Source organism: Eurypyga helias, unplaced genomic scaffold (genome assembly GCF_000690775.1).
Source record: "Eurypyga helias isolate BGI_N326 unplaced genomic scaffold, ASM69077v1 scaffold22476, whole genome shotgun sequence".
Taxonomy (NCBI): Eukaryota; Metazoa; Chordata; class Aves; order Eurypygiformes; family Eurypygidae; genus Eurypyga; species Eurypyga helias.
Window position 1 is genome coordinate 47,999 of NW_010256427.1, and position 19,775 is coordinate 67,773.

General features: G+C 42.1%; 1 protein-coding gene across 1 annotated transcript in view; it reads left to right on the plus strand.

Moving 5' to 3' along the window:
- The window catches only part of ANKRD44 (ankyrin repeat domain 44), a gene marked incomplete at its 5' end in the record, with an annotated part of 63,030 nt that extends 43,784 nt beyond the window's left edge, over window positions 1-19,246 (plus strand). Inside the window, 11 exons of the mRNA XM_010153668.1 lie at window positions 1,869-2,070; window positions 5,850-5,928; window positions 6,874-6,991; window positions 8,037-8,253; window positions 8,964-9,051; window positions 10,956-11,039; window positions 12,321-12,466; window positions 13,289-13,371; window positions 14,512-14,594; window positions 15,461-15,552; window positions 18,807-19,246. Of these exons, the coding sequence (XP_010151970.1) occupies window positions 1,869-2,070; window positions 5,850-5,928; window positions 6,874-6,991; window positions 8,037-8,253; window positions 8,964-9,051; window positions 10,956-11,039; window positions 12,321-12,466; window positions 13,289-13,371; window positions 14,512-14,594; window positions 15,461-15,552; window positions 18,807-18,865 (1,251 nt within the window). The remainder of the gene's footprint in view (window positions 1-1,868; window positions 2,071-5,849; window positions 5,929-6,873; window positions 6,992-8,036; window positions 8,254-8,963; window positions 9,052-10,955; window positions 11,040-12,320; window positions 12,467-13,288; window positions 13,372-14,511; window positions 14,595-15,460; window positions 15,553-18,806) is intronic.
- Between the last annotated feature and the right edge of the window lie 529 nt (window positions 19,247-19,775).

A 19,775-nucleotide genomic window follows, 5' to 3' on the forward strand; every position in this document is an offset into this window, starting at 1 on the left:
CTCGGAGATCACAACAGCTCCCCTTTCCCAAGAGCTCAAGATTCATGATGCCTCTTCCCGGTTTCCTTGTGCAGAATCACAGAATAGTTGAGGTTGACACGGACCTTGGAGACCAGCTCTGTGCTAAAAGCAGTCAGCCAGAGCAGGTTTTCTCAGGGCTATCACGTTTCTGCTATCTCCAGGCATGGAGAGTTCATGGCTTTGGGGCAATCGACTCCAGTGTCTGACCACCATCACAGTAAAAATGGGGTTTTTTTGCATTAAATGGAATTTTCTGTGTTTAAATTTGGGCCTATTCCCTCTGGTCTTGTCACTGGGCACCCATGAGAAGAGTCTGTCTCTGTCTCTGCTCCCCCATAAGGTGTTTATACGCATTGGCAAGCCCCCCTGAGCATTTTCTTTTTGAGGCTGAACAGTCCCAGCTCTCAGCCTCTCCTCACGTCTTTCACAGACTGGTTCTTCACTGGATATCCAGCCTCACCAGGAAGCGGCCCTTCTCTTGAAAGGGAAGCAACTTGCTTACTCGAAAATGGGCAGGTTTTAGCTCTGTAGCAGTCACATCTGTGTTTCCCAGTCAGCCAGAACAACTCTGAACTGACGTTTGAATTATCCATGTATAATCCGAGGGAACAGGAGCCAAAACTCTTGGGTTAAAAGATTGAGTTTGTCCCTGAACTCTTCTCCCCACCTTTTTATTCTACAGTTTGAAGACTGCCGGAAGGAGAGTGTCACTCCCAAGCCCAAAGAGGGGTTACAACCTGCATTATCACCAACACAAGTTCCTGTGCTGGGAAGGGACTTGCCCTGCAGCTGGCCAGACAGCAAACTTATTTCCTCTCTGCTCCCTCTTGGGCAGAATCCTTGCAAGGACACAGCCAGTGCCTTTCCCTCTTACCTGTTGCTGGTTAACAGCAGTTTATTCACTTGGGAGACCCAAAGCATGAAGTCCTGTCAAATACCTGATATGGTGCAGTGTCAAGGCCTCTGCTTACAGGCGTTTGGCCCTAGAATGGAAATAGGATTTAGAAACAGGGGGTGGCCTGGCAGCCAACAAGATCCTGACCTGCCATTCTCTGAGGCTGTGGTGCATGATTGTGGTAATGGTTGAGTAAATGGCTGCACAAGGCAAACCAGCAGGAAGGGAAAGTGGACTGTTATCCTTCCAAGGAAAGGGTGGGCAATACAGTCTGCGCGGCACCTTCTAGGTAGATAGCACACACTCTGTCAGAGATCGGGTTGTTGCTAGTTTTCCAAGTAAAATTGTCACAAGAAAAGCTGACAGTTACATCAGAGTATTTTCTGAGATATGGGTTCCCTCTTCCCTAATATCCCTTTGCTTTTCTTTTCCTGCTTTTGCCTTTGTATTCCTTCAGTAGTTGTCTTGGTCCAGCAGGAGAAGAGCTGTTTGTTCCCTCAAATTGCTTTTGTTTAGTTGGCAACCAGCAGGGGTGTTGAATTTAGCACCCAGTTAGGTGATAATCCTGCAACCTCTCACCAGCACGACCAGTGGATCTGGGCTTTGGAGCAAACGTGTCCATGGAAGATACTCTAGAACACAAAAAGTGAATTGTGGATTTGCCTGTGCTGAATTGGGAAAGTACTGCCTGAAATTCCTCACCTTGGGTTGTATTAGAAGGTTAGAGCAAATCAACAATCATCATTTCCGTCCCTAAACACTAGGAGTTTTTTAGTTTCTTGACTACAGTGTAATTTGGGAAAATCCTTTGTAGTTGGAGAGAGTCATAAGGAATTAAGAGCACTGCGTCACTTGTCCTGTGTTTAGAAGACTGTGACAATGGGGGTTTAATTCTGTGAAAGTCTGAAAGACAAGAGCAGTGTTCCTTACGTGACTTGTTTGATTTTTCTAGGCCTATAATGGTCATCATCAAGCCTTGGAGGTTCTTCTCCAGTCTCTGGTAGATCTGGATATTAAGGATGAGAAGGGACGCACTGCGTTGGACCTGGCTGCCTTTAAAGGACATGCTGAGTGCGTGGAAGCTCTCATCAGCCAGGGTGCTTCTGTCACTGTAAAAGACAATGTCACCAAAAGGACCCCCCTCCATGCTTCAGGTGAGCGTGGGCCTGAGTTACGCTTGTGGTATAAACGCCGCGACACAGAAGCGGTTACCTTCACCTGCCTCCTACCCCTACGCACCTTTCTGCTGAACAGAAGGAGATTTTGACGTGTAGTGAGAACTGCTGCTTGTTTGCTGAGGTCCTACAGTTAACACTCATCTTTCAGTTCCTTGTCTTTTTCCCTCTGTCCCAGTGATTTAGGCCCCTTCACACAGAATCCTGAATCCACACCACTGCTGCTCTGCCCTTACCTGCTTGCCTCTACTTAACCCTACTTGTCTCTTACCACCTACTCCTCAAGATGTGTGATGTTTCCCCATGACACCTTCTCTTAGTTGTTCCTCAGCCAGAAAAATTAGGGGAAGGGAGACCACTTGCCTTGCTGCTTCTTCTGAGGAAGAAGGGTTGAAAATACAGGAGATGAATTTATATGCAGGTGCAACACCACAGAAATTCACCCCCATTCAGACATCCTCCTCCTCCTGAGCTAGCTTGTCAACTTGCTGTTGCTGGGAGTCTGTCCCGTTCCTCATGTGTTGCATAATTGTTGCATGTTATGCAACACGCATAATTAACTGGGAAATGTAGAATTTACCATTTATTTAAAGGTTTTTATTTAATATGTACCTGTCAGATAAACAGGCAGGGGTGCCAAAGGGAACGTTGCTCCTCTGGCTGTTCATCCAGGGGCTCAGTACAGCATAGTAGGGACCTCTAGTGGGAAGTAAAATTAATACTTCATTGGTTAACAGTTACCTTCAAGGCCAGACTTAATTGTCTTTCTGATGCTCTTCCAATTTTGCTTAGGTTAAAATGTGTAAACATCCTGTAACACTAGTTTGTTCTCTGTGTGGGATGATGTAAGTGCAACCTGGAAGCACAGCATCAAATGGACTGTTATCAGTTTTGTGTGCAGTACTGAACAAAATGTACACGGTAGATCTTCATAGCATGCTAAACATGCTTTCTGCCTCCTTAAATTTTGCATCAGAGCTGAGTACATCACTTGCCACAATAAACTAATGATACAGAGATGCGCTACCAGAGCTTACGTATCGGAACTTTGAGACCAGAATTCGGTGAGAGGGGGGTTTAGTGGTTTCTGATAAAAACACAAACCAGTAAATCCAGCTGTTCCTCACCCTGTTAAAACTGTTGGTGTGATTAATACAAATGAAGCTCAGTGCCATCGCAAAACTGCGAGCTGTGTTGGTGAAGAGCTTTCCTACGGTCACTTCAGACGTAGCGTGGGGTCTGCTGACGGACGAGGTGTGACTGTGCCTGGTGAGCCATCGCTGTAGCAATGAATTTGCATTTATTAAAATGTGATCATAGTGACACAGGTTCCTTGATGTCACAGCTGAATTGTAAGGGTTCTGCAGTACTGAGGCAAGTAAACGGTAACAAAGCCATATTTCTGTCAGCAGCTCTGACTTAAAATATGGATTTGTTGAATTGTGTTGATTTGTTGGCTAGAAGGTGTTGCTGGAATAGGCACATTTCTTACCTTCACACAAGTTCTGACTGTAGGGGTTTTCTCCCTGTTTAGTTTCTTTTTTAATTGCCCCCACCGCTGTAGTATGAGGGCCTTCCATGTAAACCCAGACTGTTCCTTTTCCTTAAAAAAAAAAGAAATTTTAAAATTTAAAAGATTAAAAAAATATTCCAGGCTTACAAGCAAAATGTTCTTTAAATCTGCAGTGAAAATAAGTTAGGTGTGTATTTATAAAGGGCCGGGGGGGGTGGAGAAGGGAGGAAGCAAGAAAGCCCTACCCACAGAAATGAGACACTAAGGAAACATGTACTTTAAGAGGGGAAAAGGCTGCACAGGCAGGTTGAACTCTTAGCAAAGAAATTCATCACTGTCATGAATTTGGAGCCCTTAAAATGGGAGATAAGTGCACTTTGGGTAAACACGCATTAAGACAACCTTTAGATCAAGAGCTGTGCAGAATTCTGTGGAAATTGGCTCTGGAATAAAGCTTCTCTCCAACTATGATGAGAAGCCACTTGCAACCTGATGGGTTTTATTACACTGTCTCGTACGGTGCGCTTAGGGGTGGTGTAGCCAAGAGCGCTGCCGTCTGTCGGCAACGCTGCGTGGTGCTGCTGCGGTACCCAGCGCTTTCTGTTCGCAGTGCAAGTGGAAGAGGTAATTGGGCACATTTTGAGAAATCAAGGGGAATTCTTGCTGAATTAATCCCTTGAGTGGCAGAGCGCTTTGTGTACATGAACTTGAATACTCACGTGTGTTTCCTGCACACTGGAGGAGACGTGTGTGCCCATCCCCTGAAACGTGTTTGCCTTCGCTCCTTCTGAATGTGACACAAGCACAGCTGCAGAGCACAACAGCGAGGGGACCTGAAGTGATGGACTGGATTACAGGGTTCTGCAGAGCTCCCTTTGGAAGGGGGATTTGTAACTTCAGGAGAGAAATCACTTAATGAACTGTTTGTTTTCCCTGACTGACCCCCTCAGGGAATAGACTTCCTCTGACCTCGTAATATGGGGAGTTTCCTTAGCCTAAATGATATGTTCCCTGTAGGGTTTTACTACTCTGGCTAGCTTGGGGAACCCACAGCGAACGTTCCCCTCCTGTTAGTGCTGGAGCTCTGCCGGCAAAACCGACGTTCCCTGCCAGGGACTGTTATGCTGAGCCATCACTGGGTCGGCTCCTAAGAGTTTCTGTCTTCTAAAACTCGTTACCAAAATCCTTTTCAGACGCCGGTGTGAACAAGTTAGGATTTCTCTTCCTCCTGCTGGGAGAAAAACCAGACTTCTCCCCTAAGCCAGTGACTCATCAGCCCCCAGAACTGTTTACATGTGATGTATATGGCATCACTTAGTGGTAAATAACAAAAAAAAAAAGTCTCTTATTATTTTTGTGGGTAGAGCAACTGAGATTATTTTTGGAGGAGTGATTTAAATGTGATGATGTCCGCCCATCACTCTGCCAGAATGGTGTGACATCGGTGGTGTCCAAGGGCTTTGCCTCAGCCCACAGGGTGTAGGCAGCGTGAATGCATGACTGGCTGTAACCAGAACACAATCTATATTTACCGAGTACAGGAACTGCTGTTTTTCAGAGAAGAAAATACTGGTTCGTCCTGTGAGTTGTCTGAAGCTGGGGCCTTTAAGCCAGCTGACACACAGATGGTTTCTCGTGTCAGGCCCTGCACAACGTAGTAACTCGGAGCTGCTTTCCAGCAGCAGTGGGTCGTGTTACAAAAGGCAAATCCAGTTTTTGAGAAGTAGCTGTGATTTCCAATCATGTCAAACTAGAAAAGCTGGAAAAACCCCAAGGGAATTGTAGTCTCTGGTGTCACGTGCTGTTACGAATATGACATTTGTGTCACTGGTCATGCTTTGCAGACGCTGCTTTTCCATCGCAGCCCTGCAGATGCTTGGACAGGGCGCAGAATGAACGAGCCTTGCCAGCGTACTTCCAAATCCGATTGCGCAGAGCCTTGTCGGCCCGCTCGCTCCGAGGGATTTGGAAATGCTCTCTGGTTCAGTAGAGATCTCCATAGTGAAAATCACAATTTCTGTTCTATTCTTCTGGGATTTTCATATGTAAGAGAACTAACCCATGTCTTAGTGAGGTCAGGGAAAAAAGAGCTCGTCATTTTATTGGCACAAGTTAAATGAAAATTGTGGGAATACTAATTCCTTATATTGTGAAATATTTTCCATGTTTATAAGGGAATTTCTTATCTATAAGCATCCATTGAAATGAAACATAGTTTAATTAAACATGCTTTTTCTCTTTGTAGTCATTAATGGCCACACACCTTGTTTACGGCTGTTGCTCGAAGTTGCAGACAACCCTGATGTGACAGACGCAAAAGGACAGTAAGTTTGCCTTGTGATGGTTTTCTTTCAGCTCTGTGATTCAAACAGCATCTCGGATTTCTTACCAAAAAAGCATTTATTTGAAATACTGTATTTCCTGCACGTCTCCTTTGGCAGAGATTACAAAGTACACCTTCTGTTGATCTAAGACATGTGGAAAGGAGTATTCATTAATCTCAGCCTTTGCTTCATACTTTAAACAGTTCTTCATAGATGCTGAGGGCCAGATTCAATAAAAACTAACAAGGTCTTGAGACGTTTCTATAGAGAGTTTTTTCTTTCTAAAACATTGATATTTCAGGGCTTATTTGACATACTAGGCTGGTGCAGTGAGACAGAACATTTATTTGAGGTGACACATGAATCTGAGATGTTCCCACAATAATTTTACTTCTCATTAAATGACAGCTGTAGAGGGAGAATTAAGTATATTTTTAAAGTGAAAATATGAATGTCTTTAAAAAATCATTTGGGGTGCCTGGAACATGTCTGACTGTACATAGAATTTTGAATGGTATCAGTCTTATCTAAAAATAGAGGGAGAATAGACCCCTTTCAGAAAAAATGGGAGAAATATTAGTCAAAATTTTGGCTTGGATAGTTTCCTGTTGTCCCTTCATCCCCTTTAAGCAGTTGGGCAGCATTTGCAGAAGAAATGCTTCGGGTTGTTGCCATCTTGGTAACTAGCGGGGACATTCATTGATAAGGCTTGGGTGTCGCAGAGCTCCAGTGGTGCTGGAGGGGACAGAAATTGTAGGTTATTAAGCGAACAGATCATCTTGAGTGATGTTGCTCTGCCAACTGCTTACAAGTGCGTTAGTTTCTATTTCGGTCACGGCAGTTGGTTGTTAAACATCTTAATTTTGTACGGTGAAATTGCATACATACAGTGGCAAGTAGTGTGTCATTTTATAGCTATGATTGGGTTTGTTTTGTTTTTTCTAGAACCCCACTAATGCTCGCAGTGGCATATGGGCACATTGATGCTGTTTCTTTATTACTTGAAAAAGAAGCATCTGTAGATGCAGCTGATCTCCTGGGATGCACAGCTCTACACCGAGGGGTGACTTAATTTTTATGGTTCTTAATTATTTGTTTTACTGTGACTGCAACTCACTTATAAATAGGGGGGTGTTGAATGGCTGGAATGTAAGTACAGAGAGTGCTGTAAATGATTGGAAACCTGACCAAGCACAGTCAGTGAGGTAAAAGCAGGACAGATCTGCTCTCAGTAATGCTCTGCCTTTGACTTGGTTTCACATTCACATTAATTAATTAGATAAAATAGCGATTAGACCTATTTTTCTTGGCTCTAGATGCTTCAGTATAGCAATCATCATTTTTAGAACTGAGCACCTTATCAATTCTGAAAGCAATTTAAAAAAAAAAAGAAAGTTATTTTCATTTTCTTGGGGAGGATGGTGTAAGTAAGTAAGCCTTAAGTTTTGATCTGGAGGCAGCAAAATTTGAGGCAGGTCTAATCTTTTCTAGGAGTCAGGTTCTTACCCAATGGGAAGGTGATGCAAGAGGTGATATTTATACAGAACTCTGTGGTAACTACAGCCAGCAGTTCAGCTTTGGAGTGCAGCACAGGTCTGTGCTAAGAGCTGTGGCATGAAACGTCTGTTACGTAGTGACAGCGCTACATGAGCATGACCAAGATACCGTAGCGACCCTACGTTTGCAATACAGAGGTCACCGAGAATAGCTGGGCAGCTGTTAAAACAGCTTTTCATTCTCTGATGATACTCTTGATCCTTTTTTCTTTTTCCTCTCAGCTCTTCTCTCATATCCATACATGGTTTTGAGGAGCCAGAGTCAGGTTTGCTGAACCTCACCTCTTGTTCATCCGTTTCCTTAGTCGTAAATTCCTCCTTGGTTTGTGCCTCACTTACTGGAGCCATTTCCGCAGACTAGGAAGCAGTGCCGTTGAACAACAGCACCAGATACATTTTAGTGTTTCGGTTATCATAGGCGCTCACGGGAGCAAAGGAGCTTTCGTCTCTGCCTTCTGAATCCCATCCAGGCTGTTCAGATTCACAGGCATAAGTCACGCTGGGCAAGAATCTGTGTTGTGTCAACCTCTTTCCTCATTTCTTTGTTACCAGATTATGACTGGGCATGAGGAGTGTGTTCAGATGCTGTTAGAGAAGGAAGTTTCCATTTTATGTAAGGATGCCAGAGGCAGAACGCCCCTGCACTTCGCAGCAGCTCGGGGTCATGCCACTTGGCTGAGCGAATTACTGCAGATAGCACTTTCAGAAGAAGACTGCAGTTTGAAAGATAATCAGGGTTATACACCGCTGCACTGGGCTTGTTACAACGGTAGGTTTCTCCCTGGGGACTTTGCCAGGTTCAAATGCGGCCTCACTTTTAGGGAAACACGATAACAAAGCAGCCTAACACTTTGAGAAGCTTGAAATGAAGAGGCAGATTATCTACCCACTAGTTGCTCTCTGTAGTTGGCACTTGCTGTGGTCACCCTTCAGTGAAGGGAAATTCCAGCAACGCTCCCCTGTGACTTTGCAGCTCCAGTCACAGGAGGCCAGGGTGAAATTCTGGTTGTACTGACATCGGTGATGAAATTCTCACTGATTTCTGTGGGGCCAAGAATGCTCCTTTGAGGTATCACCTTCTTATTTACTGATGCAGGAGATCATGTGAATAGATGAATATTCTGAACTGATTGTTCCAACCTGGATAATCTGAACTTGTTGCTTAATATAAGAATAAAGCTTCCTAATGCCATCATTTAAGACCATCTCTGGGGATGTGTAAGGCAACATACATCACATAAACGTCACATAAAAAAGAGACTGTTTACCTTTCAATTTTTCTCTAAGTGCTAATATTACCCCGGGCCTGTCTTGCTACTGCTGTAAAAAGAAATCTGTTTGTGATTTTATCGCGTAAGAGCTTGTGTACACATTGTGTTCAGCTCTGAATGTAGTGCTACATTCTAATCTGTACCAGTCTAATGTAAATTAGGCGAACTACCTGCTTTGTGCAACACTGACATGTCTGCTCTCTCGTAGGTCATGAAAGCTGCATAGAGGTACTATTGGAACAAAAATTTTTCCGCACATTCTATGGTAATAGCTTCTCTCCATTGCACTGTGCCGTGTAAGTACAAATCTCTGGTAACAAATGCTTTAGGGTTTCTCTGGGAAAAGTAGCAGTATGAGAAGAAAGCTTTCTGTGTTTTTTTATGTTATTTGCATGAAGAAATAATTTAAAAGATGGTCATAAAATTGTGCTTGTGCTTCTGATGAGAAAAGCAGCAGAATAATGAGTATTGTTGCATGAATTTCATACATCTAGGCTATTTGATGGAATTCTGACTTGGGATTAAACAGCTGCATTTGTGCTCCCGCTGTGGTTTCTTTCCCTTGCTTACAACTACAGGCCTGCGCCTTTTCTTCATGCAGGCTCGAACCGCGTAGCTCTGCCGTTCCTGGGCCACGGACCTGGGCTATAGTGCCTTGGTCCGTGTAAGTATGAGCTTTCGAGGTTCCTTGGAAACCCAGTACTGACAGTGAAGAAATCGGTCAGAATCAAGGTGATTGTTTTAGCAGTAGGAACAAAGCGTTAATGAAGGCAGGATCTGAAACACCAGTAGGGTCAGAATGGTGTTCTGTGCAGGACATCTCAGCGGAGTGTTTTCCACACTGATTTTCTACACGGTCTATTTTCCCTCTGGGGTAATCTCTGCCTTGCAGGTTTGGTCCTTTTTGCCCAGGTCCTAGCCGAAGGCATTGGTCGGAAACAGAGGCAGACTCTGTATCTGAAGTTCTTGTATGACCTATGAGCAGCAAAAAGGCGGTGGCTATTATGGGTTATTCATCTTGCATGCCTGTGTTTAATACACGTTCCTTACGCAAAGAAAGCAGTATGTTTTCATATGGGAAAGGTTCTAGGGGAGCAAAATAGTAACTTCTCATAATTGCAAATGCATTTCTTTTTAGAGGCAAAATTACTTTAGTCTGTCGGTCCTAACATGCTTATTAAAACATGTAGGCCATTAGAATAGTGAGGAACTTGGCACCTCAAAACCAAGAGGAAGCCTTCCTAATTTCTGCCAACAGTGAGAATGACTGTGTGCTGTTCTGCGTTCTGTTAGAAGAATGCATGTGTTCCAGAAGTAATGGCAGGAGTTACTGTTGGGTAGGCTTCCCTGTACAGTCCACGTCACTGAGAAGTAGAAAGGTCATTTGTCATGTATCAAACTTTGAAATTATAAAACCCCCAGTGTATTAGAGAAATAAAAGCAGATATAAAGCACTAGGTTTACTCTGCTTAAAATAAAACCACTTGTGGCTGAAACGCAGTATTTGAAATCTGAATTTTTAGTGATGGCTTTGAATTTTTGTTTTCAACATTTATATTCTTTTAAGCTAGCATGTAGTTCTCAAATCCATTGAAAGTGTGTGCAACTTAAAAATGCGTGCGAATTGAAAATCAAAGCAGCTGCTCATGCAGCGTGAGTGTGTGTCAGCTGTGCTGTATGTCCAGCGCTGTCACTAAACAGTGTTTATTTTCATAAAGAAATGAGACACGTTTACAGTAACCAGAGAGAGCACTGAGTACGTCCATCAGGGAGAAGCATGAAATGTGTGCGTTGGAAGAGATGTGGGTTTCAGTGCGGAAACCATCAGAATGAAGCTTTCTGTATGTAGGTTGTGTGCTTTCCAGATCCAGGTGTGTTTGACACTTAGACTGAAGGGTTTAAGGTATTACATGTTTAATCCCAGGTTTGTGCTGCACTTTCATCTACCTTTGTGCATAGTGAACTTCAGGATCAGCTTTGCTTTAGAGACTGCAGCTCATAGCAGCAGATACAGTTTGGTTAAATGGAGAGATGACGAATGATCAGAAATGTCACAGTGTTACAGGAAAGGTATGTTAGGGCAACTTATAAATAACCACTAAGATTTGTGAATGGGAAGTGAAGTAAAGGAATATTGGACAGCATTGGAGAAATGGGAAAGATGTAGATGTTTTACTGTTTTGAAAATGTCTTTTGGCAGAATCAATGATCATGAAAACTGTGCATCACTGCTCATCGGAGCCATCGATGCCAGCATTGTCAATTGCAAAGATGACAAAGGAAGGTAATAGTTTCTGAAACAAATTGCACTTCATCTTCATGAATTCATCTTGTATTTTTCATAGTTCTTTCTGAACCTCTGGAGCTGATCCTTACCTGGTATGGGTGAGCTAAGGCTGGTCATGCTGACTCTTTCAGACAACAATTTACACTGCAGCAGTTAAATGGTGGCTCGCTCGAAGCACGAATACTACGAAGTGTTCAATTTCGTAGTACATATGAAAGAAATACAAAAGGAACAGTATTTTGTTTGTGGAGGACAGCTATGACTGTGGGCTGTTTCTGTGAACCAGTTTTCTTTGCTAAATATTTAAACACATTTATCTTTGCCACATGGAGCGATACTATGTACACACAGAAAAGTATTTCACTGAAAGCTTTCATGTTACGGTAGCATTCGCAGGGCACAGCTCAAAACATCTCTGCAGCAAAATAATACTGATACAGCAGGAGATACGCATTCAGCCAAATCTGTAATCTTTCACACTGATGATCTCCTCACTCTGTGTGTGTACACATATCTAATTAAAATTGATGAAATTCTAAAACTCGCATACTCATTGTTTCTGTTAATGAAAACAAATTCAGCACCTTCAGTAATGGTGATGACTTACTCAGCTGTGAGGGTACGACCACCTCGCCCTTACTGGTAAGCAAAACCTGAAGTAACACTATGACCTGGGCTGTGTATCAACCATCTTTCATCTGTTAGTCACACCTCACACCCAAAATGCCACAGGGAGACAGCAAACGAGTTCCAGTGTCACAGTCTTGTGGAAACTGATAACCTTCAAAGGGGATAGATAGAATTCCTTCTGCCTTTTAGAGTAATACTGCTACTGTAGCTTGTTGGTGCAGTACTTTTGGCTATAACTCAAAATACGTTAGTTGTTTAAATGACGGATCTGGTCTTTTCTGATCGTTCTTCCCGTCTCGGGCATGTTGAAAAAAATAAAATCAGATGAATGAGGGATTGTACTGCTCCATTAAAATAAAGATGCTGCTAATATGAGATTCTCCACAGTGTCATATCTCCATAGTATCACATCTACCTTATGCTTCCCTTTTTCAGAAGCTTATATTGCACCAGCACAGAGACTGTAAATACTACTTAACTTATTTCAGATGTGGCTACCAGAACGTTCCTCTGGTGATAACTCAAAGTTTCATATGAAAAAAAACCAGAAGAAAAATATCTTGCACTTTGAGGTTCTTTGCACTTTGAAGTGAACAGGCGCATTGTCATTCTTCAGCAACAGCCTTGGTCGTGTCCCTTTCCCCACAGAACACCCCTTCACGCAGCAGCCTTTGCGGATCACGTGGAGTGCCTCCAGCTCCTCCTGAGTCACAGCGCACAAGTGAATGCCGTGGATCACGCAGGGAAAACACCTCTCATGATGGCAGCTCAAAACGGTCATGTAGGTGCTGTAGGTAAGTACATCCTCGCCTCCGTCTGTCTTGAAGGGTGAGTGCTACTGCAGTTACTATCCCAAATAGGTAGTAAATTTTTTCCTGTGAAAACGGAGGAAGAAAAATAAACTGTGGATGTCTGTAAGAAGCTGCCTTTACACCTGTAAAAGAAGTTCTCTTTCTTCTGTCACTGGTTCTCAGCAGTCTTGGTGGATATTTGCAATAACAAACTTGAGTCCTGTTTCCTCCTAAGAGCACAGTGTAAGGAGCATGAGGAGAGAAGCAATTCTGTTCTCCTGTTTACTTCCTTGATTTTATGGAGCGGTAAAACTGCATGTGTGAAAGAGATTGCGTAACCTTTTTTTCCTGCTCTATTATAGCAAGTGCTGTTCTTAAAATGGCAGCTATCAGCGGCTGGTTTTCCAGGCTGAACTGTATACTGTAGACATACACAGAATTCCCTTTTCTCTAACTTCAACAGCACAGACTGCACCCTAAATTCTTTATATCCACTTAGTTCTCTGAAAGCAGGATCATCACTTGTTTCCAGGAGAAGGTGATTCAGACACAACTTGCTGATCTGCAAATGAGGAAGTAGAGAAATAAATTAAGATGATTATATATTTGACAGTTTGGGGCACAGTGAATGAGCTACTGGCTCTGCCTTTGCTTGCCGATTACCTGCACGAGATTAGTCTGTTCTCATTCATTATTTTCCCTTCATAAAGCTTACATTGCATAAAGGCTTAACTGATAGGCACACATATGTTGAAATAGTAATTTTTTTCCTTTGTTTTCACATGTTCATCTGCCCGTTGGGTTTGTTCAATCGTTTCTATTCAGACTTTTTGGTGAACATTGCCAAGGCTGACCTGACGTTGAAAGATAAAGAGTCGAATACATCTTTGCACTTGGCTAGCAGTAAAGTAAGTTGATGCCCTCTGTATGCTTCTATTCTCTACGCAGTCTGTCTGTGTGTGTGCTTACGCACCTCAAACTTCTTCTGCAGTGGAAATGTCGTCACATTTCAAAGCTGTGGTGAGGAAGGGAGCATTGTTCCAAGCTTTTTCTCAAGTCTGTTTCAATGTTTAGTAAATTGAGAAATACGGATGCCTCCTATGACAGCTGAAACATGAGGAAAGGAAACTGAGAGAAATAATGGAAAGTCCTTTGAGATTTTACCAAATAATCGCACTGTAAAATAGTTTAACACAGATTCAGATAAAAAAAAAAAAGGTATTTATTCTTTTTTCTTATTCTCCAGTTTCTGTGGAAGGAACCCAAAATTTCCCCTTATCCTCTGTAGCAGTAAAACCAGAGGCATTGATTAGATTGGTGGTGGTGTCTTTTCCCACCCTTTCTTCCTCTTAATTCCAATTACTGCTGCTGTTCCTGCAAGAAACAGTGTCCATGAGATTCCCTCTCCTGGGCCATTTCTTTTGCCCCCATCCACAGACTAGATTGCAGTGTGACAGTATCACTCCAGTTTCTGCACACGTGAGCCGCACTGAATTCTCGAGGCCCTTCAGGCAGCTGCTCACCTGCCAAGGCTGGAGGCTCGGCATCTGCGCATCGCTGTGCTGAGGAGTATCAGAAATGAGGCTGGATCTGTATTGTTTCCAGAGTTTCATTTCTAGAGCTCTCACACTGAAGGGATTTGGTAGTAGCTTATCAATAATACAGAAAGGCCTTTAAAGACCCAGGAGGTATGATGTTAGTTTTTGAGATTAAACCATTCCTTTCTGTGTTCCAGTGTAGCTCTAATAAATAATCCATCGAATGCTCTCTCAAGAGAAAGAGCAGTCTTCCCTTAAAGTTGAGGAGGTGAATTCATATGTGATGAATGGAGAGTTGGAAGACAGGGGAATTTCTAAATGTGTGAAAACATTCTAGCAGTGGTGCTTTGTAAACAGTATTTTAAGGCTCCTACAGGTCACCTACTGCTACATGAGTAGCATGTTTTGTGTTTGAGTTATTAAATTTCACTTTTACATGTAACTTTGCTTTTCCCTCAATTCCGCACTCCTCAGCAAATTAACACTATTTGTCTTTTTTCCCAACTACAGGGTCATGAAAAATGTGCCTTGTTAATACTTGACAGGATACAAGAACAGAGCCTTATTAATGCAAAAAATAATGCATTGCAGACGTAAGTATAGCCTCATCCTCTAAAGTTCAGTTGACTTACCAGAAGATTACAATTTTGCTTTTCAAATTCACGGCTCAGATTTTTTCATAGAAAAAAAAGTGAATTTCTGAATTTTTTCTGAGTGCTTTCCGCTGAAAAGACCGTATTTGTGTTGCATTTTCACTTTCCATTTTGGTTCCTTTGATGCCAATTCTATACATGGTCTGGAGGAAAATTATATGAGGTCATTTATTTGAAGACTATATCAAGATGTCTATTAATTATGTGAATGTGTAAGTATACTTCTGGCATTTCCTGGGTTTTTGAGCTTCACCTTAAATCTAAATAATTTATTTAGACTTAAAGTAGGACATTTAATTTGAAGAGGGTTTTTTAGGTGATATTTTATGAGCAGCTCCCATCCATACCAAACACTGTCAGCAGCGTTAGAACCACTGATGTTCTTACTCCAGCTGCAAGTTTGACTGGTATGGGGGAATCCCACAGGAGAAGATTCAAGCATGAGTTCACATGGCAGATCATCTAGTGCTTGCAGAAGAATTCATTCCGTCATAGCCCTTTTTCACCCTTTCCAATATGAAACTGTTTTTCTGTCCCACTAGTTGTCCCCAGACAGGAGCATTGAGTGTTGGCCCAGGAAGGGAGCAAACCAGTGGTTATTTTTAATTTCCAGCTGCTCTGCAGTGAGAGAGATGAGCAATCGAGCATTGAAGGATAAAAAGGCAATACAATAATGTAATGTCTACAGTATAAATGTAAGGGAAAACATTCCCCTTCTGATGTTGGGTGTTCTTTAAGTGTTACCTAACTTGTTTTAGAAGGTCTGTTTTAAACTGAACTTGAATTTAGTTGTCATGTCTCTGTAGACCTCTCCATATTGCTGCACGGAACGGCTTAAAGATGGTGGTTGAAGAGCTGCTAGCCAAAGGGGCATGTGTCCTAGCAGTAGATGAAAATGGTAAGTAAATAATACACTTTGACAATCTTCAGTGGGACCCAACAGGTAATTTTACAACAGATGAAGCAATAGACTTAAAAGCTGATGCTAGACATCACTGATGCTTTTATCCTTCCAAGAACAGACAATGAGCTGTGTGAGTACCTATTTAAAAAAACAACAACAAACCCCAAAAACCTATTTATTTTTCTTTAATATAAAAATGTATTCTAAACATCACAGCGGTCCCTTTTACTGTTCATTTTGCATGTACTGTCAACAGCTAGTCTTTTTTAATGCTTGAGTGCAGTGGTAACTTGAATTTCCTAAACATGCAAGTGGCACCGGATAATTCTGACGCCTTGCAGAAGAATTAAGGATTATGCATTCAATCAGCGCATGTTTTAATGGGTAGGAAGAAAACCATCAACATATGTTTGATTGTGTCCTGGTTCATTCTGAGATCAAAGCTTGTGCTTACCAATTGTCTGACCCAGTCCAAGATGCAAGTAAATTACTGCTGGCTTCTAACCACGGTCTGTAGTATTAAAACTGTACATACAGATCAAGCCAATTTCCACATATGTAACAAGTGAAAATTAGGTCTAAATTTGACTTTAGACCTAATTTTAATTTTTCTGGGAAAACCTGCATATGCAGCTTAAAAGACAAATTTAAGTACAGTCTTAGTATAAGTACAACTCTAAAGAATATTCAGGCTTGGAACTCACTGGAAGAGGAAATTCCATTTAGGGTATGCATTCACTGCAATCAGTGCTTAAATGTGGGCAGTTTGCTACAAGATGTACTCACATTTCTCCACCAAACTCGCCTACACCACAGGCATTCTTGGCTTACTTGAGGCAGGAGGATATCAGTAGTGGTCATTGCCTCAGGTTACTGTTGTGGCAGCACTGGAGATTTACCCGTCTTCAGAAGAATTTCTTTGCTCTTAGTGTAAAGGAGGATTTGTTGGAAAGTGCTGGAGTACCACGCAGCAGCCTGCAGAATGTATAGCTAGCAAGTGTCATCAGTGTCCTAGCTTCCAAGATTTGTGTACGTGAAGAGCTGCTTTAGGGGCAGCACTTGGGCAGGAGCCGCCTTAACCTGCAGGGAAGACAAACATTTAATAGCTCCCCAGTTCTTCGTTTTACTGACATCTGTAAAATATTAAATTTGTATTTAAAGTGTATGCCATGCTTTCTGACTGCAGTCCTTGTTCTTCTAACATAATGTGAATTGGGGTAACTAAACATCCGCGCAGCCATACCTGCTGTAATGTACCATGTTCGCTGGTCTAATTCCCTCACAATTTAATTCATAAATAAACTGCTCTCCGAGTTGAGCAGACACTCAACTGATTGGCCTTTAAAATGATTTGCGTATTACTTCAAAACGTTTTTAAACTAATCTCTCTGACGTTCTAATGAAAGCCATTGCTCTCAGAATGAGACTTGTTCATACATGCAGAAGCTGAAGCCAGTTTCTGTCCCTGTTGCTGTACTCCCCGTGTTCTGTACTCATCATACTGTCTGTGCTCTAGAACTGTGTTAGCAAGTGCTTTTACTCTTATTGTGAAGTGTGTTTGCTGCCCGATTTTAAAAAAAATAGTGCTTGTTGTGGTCACGGTGATTTAAATGGTCCATAAAGTGTGTATTTTCCCAGCATGTCTAATTTAAAGTAAGTAACATACCCCTGCTGCCTGGCATGCTCGTAGCGGAACATACATCTCCTGCTCACGGCGTCACCTAGAGATGTATATGAGGAATGCTCAGTGCCATTCTCAGTACCCGTAGTACTAACCGTTGCCTTGTCTGCATTTGTGCCCAGGTCATACGCCAGCCCTGGCTTGCGCTCCTAACAAAGACGTGGCTGACTGCCTGGCACTCATTTTGGCTACCATGATGCCTTTCTCTCCTTCCAGTTCAGTGACGGCTTTCAACTTCGTTTGTTTTAAAAAAGACAATTTGGGCAGGACGCATCTCTGCGATGGCTCCAGTGTGGGTGGCATTAACTCTTACGATAAGCCCTTGAGTAATAACGTAGGAACAGAGGATGGGTACAATGAAAATGATTCTGATTCGGAAACATTTTGACTTTTTGGATTCAAAACCTTTTTTCCATGATTATTTCGTTTCAGGTTTATTTTTGTCTTTTTAAATGGCTTAAATCCCACGGCTAATATTCTGAACCATTACTCTTGACAAGTAGAAAGATCTATAGTGTTGATGAGAATCTAGCCTTTAAATAAGAAAGTTAGAGGGGTTTACTGAAACGTATTCCCGGTAATTTTCAGCAGCTTTTCAGCTTCTGTATGTTTTCTTTAGGCCCTAAGTGCCCCTGTGCAAGGTCTCTACCTCTTATTTTAAGTAGAAAAAGAGAAAATGCCTTTTTTTCTTTTTGATGGCACAAATAAGCAGGGAACTGTTTGTAAAAGTTGTTACATGTTTGAGCTGTACCTTCAGTACACAAACATATTTCCAGTGTAGCCTTCATAGATTTGAGCATCGTCCCTTTCTTCTCTTTGTCCGTTTCCTGCTTCCAGGGGCTCTGTTACTTAGATTTTTTTTTTTTTTAACACAAACCAAAGGTAAAGTTGTAAATCTTAAAGCTGCCTGTATTACTTCGCTACAGGAAACAAAACCTTTTACGTTCTGTGTGTATTGAGCACTTAAACCTTCAGAAGGCACTTTTTACAGTTCTCAGTTGCAGCACACAATTAGAAAAATAGTTATAACCTCTTAAGGCCAAATTCTACTTGTCTCTCCATATTTTCCCACAGACACTAGTGGAAGCAGTTGTGTAAACTGAGAATCACTTGGCCCTTATTTTTTCCAATTCAGCACAAATGTGTACGGTTTATTTGCACTATAGAATTAGGGTCATTAGGTGTTTCTGTCACCTGAGCCATTAACCATGAATCGAGTATTAGAAAACAAAAAAAAAGGCGGCGGGGGGCAATCAGGTGTAGGAGAAGGTGTATGTAAATGTTTGTAATGATTTGCCAACTTAAATGGATTTTTTTCCTTTTCTAGTCTTAAATAACTTATTTTTACTGTAAACAGTATCGAATTTTAAACGACTTTTGCCAGTGTTTGGATTAACAGAGCAAAGGTAAAGCAATGAAAGCGTAACCCCAAAAGTCGCAATACCAGACACCAGAAAACCTAGCAGTGCACCCTGCAGGGATCGGAGATACATGCTAAAAGAGCCTATTGTCACCAGCTTTTAAAGCAATGTCAACTTTGTGAATATGTTTACTCCTTCTGCCAAAGTTTCTAGGTCAAATGGACCACGACCCTCACCTGCAACAGATGTACAAAAGGAAGAATGAGACTTTGTAAACAAAAACAAAGCAAAACTAAACAAAAAGCTATCATAAACTAACCAGCTGTACCAAGAGGACCAAAATACTTCAGTAATTAAATGGAAGACTTTGCTACTTTTATTTTTTTCTTCAAATGTGAGTGACATAATGAAGTAGCTTTTCTAAACCATAAAAATATGAACTTTTGAGGTAACGAGTAGTCTTGAGTGAATTTTAACATTTTATGACGCAGGTTTCCAGTTGACATTTGTAACCGATGATGTGTTGACCACAGTTGGGTTTTTTCCAGACTAAAGAATATGTTCGTATACTTTTAATGTAAATGTGTTTATATTTATTTGAAATGAAACAAATGCCCAGGAAAAATAACTACGGCTTTTTCTCCTAGTTAGCATTTGTGCGTACTGTTTGGCATGAGGCGAAATGAAATGTGAATCTAGGCAAGACTGATGGCCTGAGTAGAGAAAGTAAGGGCTGATGCCCTTGGGGAGAGGGCCCATCTCGTATGGATGCAGGGATAACGTCCACCGGCTACGTTGCTGAAAAGCAGAGAGCAAAACAGCTTCCGCAGTTTAGGAGTCTGAGAAAGGGACCCAACCCCTTGCTAGGCCAGCGAGAGAACGCTGTACAGCCACAGGGAAGAGGGGAGAGGGCGATACAGCGTGGAGTCGAGGTGTTCCCGTGAGTCACACGCCGGCTGTCTGCAGGCCTACACCTGTGCTGGGGGGATGAGGTGAGCTTCCTCCGTGCACGCTTTTGGCAGGGTAAGGGGCAAGTAAGGATTTTCTTTCAGTTGCAGTTTTTAGCTGTGTTCCACAGAACTGTTAAAAATCTATTGGCAGATTCCAGTTCTTTAATGAGGAAAAATACTTATATATTAAGTTTATTTTCCCTTGCTAAAATTAAATATTGTTTC